Genomic DNA, 8,729 nt, shown 5'->3' on the forward strand with positions numbered 1-8,729 from the left:
CTGTTCTGGGAGCTGCCAATAATAGTAGTGAACAAAGTAAACCTCCTTTTTCCAAGGAATGTATATTAGAGTAGAGGGTAGGAAACAGATAAAAATAAATATATTTAATATGTCAAGTGATGTCTTTTGGTTTTAGAAAGATCATATTGTCTGGGGGAAGGTAAGATTGCACATAGAGTTAGAGCTTGTTGGAGTAATTTTTTTTTTTTTTTTTTTTTGGTACGCGGGCCTCTCACTGCTGTGGCCTCTCCCATTGCAGAGCACAGGCTCCGGACACGCAGGCTCAGCGGCCATGGCTCATGGACCCAGCCGCTCTGTGGCATGTGGGATCCTCCCGGACCGGGGCATGAACCCATGTCCCCTGCATCGGCAGGCGGACTCTCAACCACTGTGCCAACAGGGAAGCCCTTGTTGGGATAATTTAAAGAAGAGATGATGTTTGTCTGATACCAGGTAGTGGCAAAGTGAATAGAGATCAGTGAAAAGATAAAAAAAAATTAATATGGTAGAATGATGACACTTGGTGATTGATGGATATCAGGAGTAAGAGAGAAAATAAGGAATCAAGGGTAATAGCTAGGATTCTGACTTAGGCACCAGGATACTGGCGATACTGGTCACTGAGAACACAGGAGAAGGAGGAACTGATTTGGAAAGAAGAGGAAGGGATCAGTTTTGGACATCTGGGGTTTGAGATACCCATAGGTTAGCCATGTGGACATGTCCAGTAGGCAGTTTTATATATGGGCAGACCTTTGATCAGTTGGAAAGTGTCTCAGTGGTGAGAGCCAAAAGCAGTGTGGGGTGGGCATTCAATGCGAGCAAAGGAAGTAGAAACAGAAAGCGAGCACTTTTGCCAGGAAAGGGAGTGAGCTGTGTAGGCACCTTGAGAAGGAGGTGAAGTGCAGGGAAACTTTATCGGATTGCAGTGAAATCAGCATTTTTGTAAGGCCAATGGAAAGCAAGCAGTGGAGAGTAGAGAGATTGGGTCAGCATCAGAGGGCATAGTTCACAGAGCAAGTTCCTGCGGGGGTAGGAGGAAAGAGATGCTAATGAAAACTATTTACTGACTCACCATGGAAAGAAATGAAACCATTTATACACACATCCATTCGCTGATTCACTAACAAGTATATTAATTATAATTGAGTGTTGTTTTGATGCTGGGAATAAGATAGAAAAAATTCCCACCCTATATTATGTAAATGCAGTAGCTTAAAACAAAAACAAACCCCCAAACAAACAAAAATTTGTCCCTTTCCAGGCCAGGGCTAAAGAAGGGAGGGTCTTGGCAGAAGTGTGTGACTGCAAGGCATCGGAGTTCCCCAGCAGGGGCTTCGCTCATTCCACGCAAGGCAGCAGCTGGGACCAAGGACCTGAAACTTGAATCCTTCCCCACCACGTGAGAGGAAATTTTTATTTCAACAAGTTTTAACTATAAATGATTAGAGGGATCTCTTGCAGGCTTGCTGTGCTTGATGTACTCAAAGCCTTAAGACAAATAACAACAGATAAAAGACACTGGCAAAAAATCCCCCGACTCAACTATCAGATACCACTTAAATGGACCAAATCCATCAAGTCCTGCTTTAGTCCTACCTCCTCAGAGTTGTCATTAACTAACCCTGTTTCTGAAAGAGAGAGAGGGAAGCAGAGAGCAGAGGAGGTGCACTTTGTGCTTCATCCTGAATAGACACTCTTAGGGACAGACTGGAAAAAAACTGCTGCCGTGTGACCTGAGACTGACTACATTACATGTTAGACGGAGTAGGTATATTTCAGATGTCAGACTAGGGTGGAGAAATGTCACATTTATGCATGAGGATTCATAGAAAGTTCGAACAGAAAGGGCCTTGGAAGTCACTGAGTGAAACTCCTTATTTGACAAGAGTGAAATGATCCATCCCAAGGCCATTTATTTGGTGGACATCCAGCTTAGAACCCAGGTGTCCTGAAACCCCACCTAGCATTTTTTTCTATTATGCCGTATTACCATATTCTATATTGAGTTACATTTTCAAATAAATGATTTTCCTGGTGAAAAATGATTTGTGGGAGGTGATGACTTTTATGAAAAATTTCCCATGTGGAAGATTCCAACTTCAGACTGCAAATCTCTATCTAAGACAGACCACAAGATTAAAAGTTCTGCAGTAAAGAGACAACTTTGCCCCTTAAACTGTGTAACATTCAGGGCCCTTGCTTTCCCCCAGATACCCACTTGTATTTAAACTTCTGACCATGTCATTTTTACCCTCGATTTCATTACTGAAACAGAAGCCACCCTCTAGAAAGGAGTTTGATGATGAGAAAAAAACTGAAATTATGATTGAAATTAAGACTTGGAGATTTTGTGTGGATAATGACCCATGTCCCACCTTACCAAAGAAAAAGTGAATTTCAATTAGAATGTAAGTTCTCCCTGAAAATGTGGGATGGAAGAGATCATTCGTAGGTATTAGGAGTATATTTATCTCTCAGAAAAACTCACCCCCAGGATGCATCAGACTGGGATGAAATACATTGGGGGTATATTAAATTTTATTCTAGCATTGATGGAAGGAAAAAAAAAGAAGAAAAGAAAAACGAAGCAAAGTGAAAAATAGGGTGATTGAGAGACTGAGAAAAAACAGAGAAACTTGTTTAATGACAGCACTTTCTGAGCAAGATATTTTTCTTCCCTTTCACAAGTTAGAAGCTATTGAATAATTCATGCAAGTGTGGAAAGGCTGCCTTTTCCCTGCGTGATGTATAACTGAGCAGGAGAGCGCTTCGAGTGGGTTCCCCTCATCAGCCACCACTCTTGCTTCTGAGCACGGAGTGCTTGCTCTCCTCTTGAGCTGAGCTTCTGCTTTTGCAGCCAAGCATCCTTGCTGCTGCCGCCTGACTACCTGCCCACCTGCCTGGGCTTGCAGCCTGCCACTTCACTTTCTCCAGCCCTGCTGCCAGCTGAGAAGTCTCCCTGCAGCTGCTGGTTTCTGCCTAGGGCCATGTGCGTGGATGCTGCATTGGAGAAGGAGGCACTTGGCTCCTGGCACTGATCCCAGATGAGTTTCTCCTATTGATTTCGGGACCACAGATGCTGCTGCTGAGGAGGTATTTCCTGGCATCCCTCCCTCTGCTACTGCCAGCTAAGGACCAGCCCGAAAGTAAGATACCCCCAACCCCTTTCCCCTGGTATTTTCCTCAGGTGGGATATCTCTGCTTTCTCCTGGAAACTGGGGGCTCCATCTGCCATTCCCGTGTGTGTGTCTATGTGTGTGTTTAGGGGGAGAAGAGGAAACTGTTCTCTGTATTGCTCTGTCCTAGGGCTTCCCTGGTGCTTGCTGAATGTAAAGAGGCCCTTCGCCTGGCACTAGAGACACTTCCCAGGCAGGCACCTGTCGTTTGCCACCCCCGTTCTCCTAGAGCTCCCTCTCTCCCCCTCCCCCAGCCCATTATTCTGCTTCAGCCTTTTGTGTCGGTGGCAGAGGGCTGAAGGGATGTCTCTGCCCTCTCTGCAGGCGGGTGTCAGGATGCGCCGCGCTGCGAGAAGCCGACGCTAGCCAGAGAGGTGTGAAGAGTTGGCCAGAATGACCAACTCTTCCACGTCCACTTCCTCCGCCACCGGGGGATCGCTGTTGCTGCTCTGCGAGGAAGAGGAGTCGTGGGCGGGCCGGCGCATCCCCGTGTCCCTCCTGTACTCAGGCCTGGCCATCGGGGGCACGCTGGCCAACGGCATGGTCATCTATCTCGTGTCGTCCTTCCGAAAGCTGCAGACTACGAGCAACGCCTTCATCGTGAACGGCTGTGCCGCCGACCTCAGCGTCTGCGCCCTCTGGATGCCACAGGAGGCGGTGCTCGGGCTCCTGCCCGCGGGCTCTGCGGAGCCCCCTGGGGACTGGGACGGCGCCGGGGGGAGCTACCGCCTGCTGCGGGGCGGGCTGCTGGGCCTCGGGCTCACCGTGTCCCTCTTGTCCCACTGCCTGGTGGCCCTGAACCGCTACCTACTCATCACCCGGGCGCCCGCCACCTACCAGGCGCTGTACCAGAGGCGCCACACGGCGGGCATGCTGGCGCTGTCCTGGGCACTAGCCCTGGGCCTCGTGCTGCTGCTCCCGCCCTGGGCGCCGCGTCCCGGCGCCGCGCCCCCGCGCGTCCACTACCCGGCGCTGCTGGCCGCCGCGGCGCTGCTGGCGCAGACGGCGCTGCTGCTGCACTGCTACCTGGGCATCGTGCGCCGCGTGCGCGTCAGCGTCAAGCGGGTCAGCGTCCTCAACTTCCACCTACTGCACCAGCTGCCCGGCTGCGCCGCCGCCGCCGCCTTCCCGGGAGCCCCTCACGCGCCAGGCCCGGGTGGTGCCGCGCACCCGGCTCAGGCCCAGCCGCTGCCCCCAGCGCTGCACCCGCGGCGGGCACAGCGGCGTCTCAGCGGCCTGTCGGTGCTGCTGCTCTGCTGCGTCTTCTTGCTGGCCACGCAGCCGCTGGTGTGGGTGAGCATGGCCAGCGGCTTCTCGCTGCCCGTGCCCTGGGGTGTGCAGGCGGCCAGCTGGCTCCTGTGCTGCGCTCTGTCCGCGCTCAACCCGCTGCTCTACACGTGGAGGAACGAGGAGTTCCGCCGCTCCGTGCGCTCCGTCCTGCCCGGCATCGGCGACGCGGCGGCTGCCGCCGCCGCCGCCGCCACGGCTATGCCTGCGGTGTCCCAGGCGCAGCTGGGCACTCGCGCCGCAGGCCAGCACTGGTGACCCGGGCAGGGCGGGCGGGAAGCGGAGATTCCCAGCTTCCATTGCCCTTGGGCACCACCGCCTCCTGATCTTGGAAAGCATCCCCTGCCTGAACGAAGACTCCTGCGGGTGAAGCTCAATAATATATCGGTGCGAAGATTTCGCCTTCGACCCCAGTGGGATACCTGAACCGAGGTTTCCGTATACATGGGGTCCGCGAAGTCATTTTCGACGGCCACCTGATTTTTACCTTTTGTTTGCGTGTTTTGGAGAAATCCTAAAGTCAGAACACCGGGAAACTTCAGGAACTTGCACACTGACATTTTGAAAGAACCGGTTAATTTCTTTCAACACAGTTTTGGGAAAACAGCTTTGATAACATAATTACCATTCCCACCTTCATCATCTTATAATATATATGAAGCGCGTTGAGTGTGCATGAGCCAAAGGAAATAATATTGAAGGAAATAATATTTATGAAGCATTTTAGAAAGTAACCTACCTTCGATAATGCTTCTGCTATAACTTAGCCTTTGTATATTAACCTGAAGAATGAAGCCACAGATGTGCACACCAGTATGAGTTGCCATTAAGACCTTAAGCCCTTTATTTTTAAAAGGGTTTTTATAAAGTAAAATTATTCGCGAATGAGATAGCATCTTAGCCAGTGAGGGGGAAAACCCCCAGATTTATTATTTTACACCCCCCCCCCCCCCCCGCCCTTTGCACTTCTAAGACTGAAAATCGGCATTGAGTGTTAAAGTGACAGATTTCCATTGTGCTGATTGATGGTCTGAGCCAGCTATGGAATTTTGGAAAACATAAGGGGGCTATCTATTTTAGGTACCACTTTCAGGTTTTCTATAGCATGCACATTAGTTGCTACCCTCATTTTGTCATCAATTTACCTGCCTTATGAGTGTGATTGCAGCTGTGAACATTCTGTACTCTAATGGTTGCTAAGGAGAATAAGTCCTTCTGTTTTCTCTTTAACATTTAAAATATCTCAATGCACATGAAATAATTAAACACTAATAATACCATGACTGCATAGCTAATATTAACCTCTATTGCATGCTCTCCTAGATGCTAGAATTTATTGGGCATGTGGTACTAAAGCAATACCCATTTGACAAGGACATTTTACTTCTTCCACACACCAGAAGAAGTGGCCATCAATTATTTGAAAAGAGACACAGAGACACCTCTGGCTACCTAGAGTTCTTCTTGTCTTGACCCAATTTATGAGAAGACTCCCAGGTGGGACTTTATCTTGCAAATGAACCACAGTCAAGATGGATCAATAATATGATTTGGCTCTGCAAAGCCAACTGTGCTCTTTTTAGGGTTTAGACAAGTCACACATTAGAAAGTAACAGTGTTTTTTTATGTATTACCACGACACTTACCATTAATATCATATCTGTTAAAGAAGGTGTAATAAACTCGGTTATATAAAATGAACAGTTCAAATGGGAATCTGTTCTAAAACATATGATTTGAGGCTTGCCATTTTCATCTCTGGTTTACTAAATTTATTTAGAAATATTTGAAATGCAAAATTGTGTGAAATCACTTTAGCAAATAAAAATGAGAGTAAAGTAATAAGATACTCAGCTATCAGCAATTCTGACTGTTCACTACATCAGATCTGGGGCTGAACAGCCTCAATTAACTGTGTAATTCAGGAACCAAAACAGCTTGCTTTGTTGGCCTCCTGGACATTTATTTGTAAGCCAGGATAGTGGGAACACTTGTGTGTTTGAATAATTATGGGAGTTGCAGGAAACTTTGACATGTTTGTAGAAAAACAAAACAAAACAAATGTGTTTATTACCAGTAATAGATCAGCAGTCATTTTATTAATCTATCCCCTTTGTGCATGCACCATTTCTCTCTTACTAAGGTTTCATCTGTTCCCATTTTTCTTGATTCAAATATTTAATTAAAGTTCAGACAACTATTCCTCCGAGTTTTTTTCTTCGGTCTCTGATCTTCTTGCATACCTCCTCGAGAACGCTGAAGCAGATGACACTGTATCCCGAAGCACTGGTGATGAAAGTAATTTCTTTGTTCTGGCTTTATTTAATTTTACTTTTAGTTTCTAAAATTATTTCTACCTTTTATAACTAAATAGGATCCACATGCCAGCATTGAAAAGAAATAGGTGTAATTTCCTTTTTGTAAGTATAACTGATTTGGGGAATAGGCTGCAACAACAGAGAGCTGAATTTTTTTTGGGGGGGGGGCTGGGGGATGCTTGTCTAAATCTCTATCAAAATCTCTATCAAAAAGGTCTTCTTTTAATTAGGCCTTTATCCATGTTTCTCACTGTGGATGCTACTGACGATTTTTCCCGCTATTCCTATAAACTGTTGCCAAGCCTATAAACTTAGCTTTTCAAGTATCTGATACCTTGCAGTGTTTCTGGCTAACACTGAGAACACCTTATGCTTGTTCAGTGCCAAGTGGGAGAACTACTTCAGGTTGTATTTACCGGTAATTAACTCCACAGGACTGATTCACTTTAAATTTCGAAGTAGCAATGATGTTTCTAAAAATGCCTTACTCGCGGGCTTCCCTGGTGGCGCAGTGCCTGAGAGTCCGCCTGCCGATGCAGGGGACACGGGTTTGTACCCCGGTCCGGGAGGATCCCACATGCCGCGGAGGGGCTGAGCCTGTGAGCCATGGCCGCTGAGCCTGCGTGTCCGGAGCCTGTGCTCCGCAACGGGAGAGGCCACAACGGTGAGAGGCCCACGTACCGCAAAAAAAAAAAGAAAACAAAAAACAATAAAACTGCCTTACTCGGGCAATAGCTGGGAGTTGGAGTTACTGCTTTTACAGATTAAGTTAATGAAGATTGTGTTCCTATTTAAATGAAACTACACATTATCCACTCAAGAAAAATCCTAATTGCTGTTTTGGGCTGCCCTACTTTGCCTTTTCTACTTTTTTTCTTTAGGTATATGCCTGTTAAGACATATAGCACACTCTCCCCCTGCACCACCCTTGTATTTTAATGGTTAAATTCTAGGAAGTAATAGGTATTACTTGTAGCACTTTCCTTCTTCCAAAATGAAATATGTGCTTAAACAATAATTCTGTTTTGTACAGAGGTACAGAAGCATCCACAGGTTTGTTTGTTTTGTTTTGTTTTTTAAATACTATAGGGTTTTGACTCTCTAATAGAGAAAGCCCTTGAAAAGATCTGCTTACCAAGGAAGTGTTGGTCTGCCCTGGCCCCCTGGTTTAATGCAACTCTGTTCTTCTGATGACAACTGTATTGGCCAACTTTCTTGTTTCACATGTGACCATTTATTCCATTCTTCCAGGTACTCAGACGCTGCTCGTCTGGGTCTTTGGCAGTCCTAGGGGCTGACCTGACAAAGGGCATCAGTAGCATAAATTTAAATTCAAGAACGTTGAGGAAAATTATAGACGTTCCTCACTTTTAAAGCGCTGCCCTTATTGTTTGTGGGGCATGGGGGCAAGAATGGATCTCCGGACGAGAGCTCTTGGTCTGCAGAAACAAGGCCTTTCTGCTTTTCCTCTCGCAGTCAGCGTGCTGAGGGGCCTCCACATGTGTGTGTGGACTCAGCCCACAGGTCCAAGCTCTGCCCACATCCACCTCTCAACCAGCCACCTTGCCAGTGCCTAGTGGTGCACGTAGAGGGTAGAGCATGTCCTGGTAGTCACCTCAAGCCATTTAGGCAGGGAATTCCGGGGATCCAGGAACCAGGCCTGTTGAAGGAGTCACAGACTTTGGATTTGCACATTTCCTTGGGACCCCTTTTTGTGTGGGAAGGGGAGACACCAGAGGCAGGTGGGAGCAGGCCCTTTGAAGCATGAGACACAGCTTGGGACCCCAGTATCTCCAACCTAAGGGCAATGCTGCTTTCACATGGGTCCTTGTTGGGTATCCTTTCCTAACTCTACCCACCTGCAGGGACTCCTTAAACAGGCGCCACACATAGAGTTTCCCCAGATGCTTAATCACATCAGGCCTAGTGCTATAGGTAAGGAGGA

General features: G+C 47.5%; 1 protein-coding gene across 1 annotated transcript; it reads left to right on the forward strand.

Moving 5' to 3' along the window:
- Positions 1 to 3,246: 3,246 nt before the first annotated feature.
- GPR88 (G protein-coupled receptor 88) lies at positions 3,247 to 4,724 on the forward strand (the record flags this gene model as incomplete). Its single annotated transcript, XM_079930677.1, has 1 exon — positions 3,247 to 4,724. The coding sequence occupies exon 1, from the start codon at positions 3,573 to 3,575 to the stop codon at positions 4,722 to 4,724; it is 1,152 nt and encodes a 383-aa protein (XP_079786803.1). The 5' UTR covers positions 3,247 to 3,572.
- Positions 4,725 to 8,729: the final 4,005 nt, after the last annotated feature.

The sequence above is a fragment of the Stenella coeruleoalba genome (genome assembly GCF_951394435.1).
Source record: "Stenella coeruleoalba genome assembly, chromosome: 1".
Classification (NCBI taxonomy): Eukaryota; Metazoa; Chordata; class Mammalia; order Artiodactyla; family Delphinidae; genus Stenella; species Stenella coeruleoalba.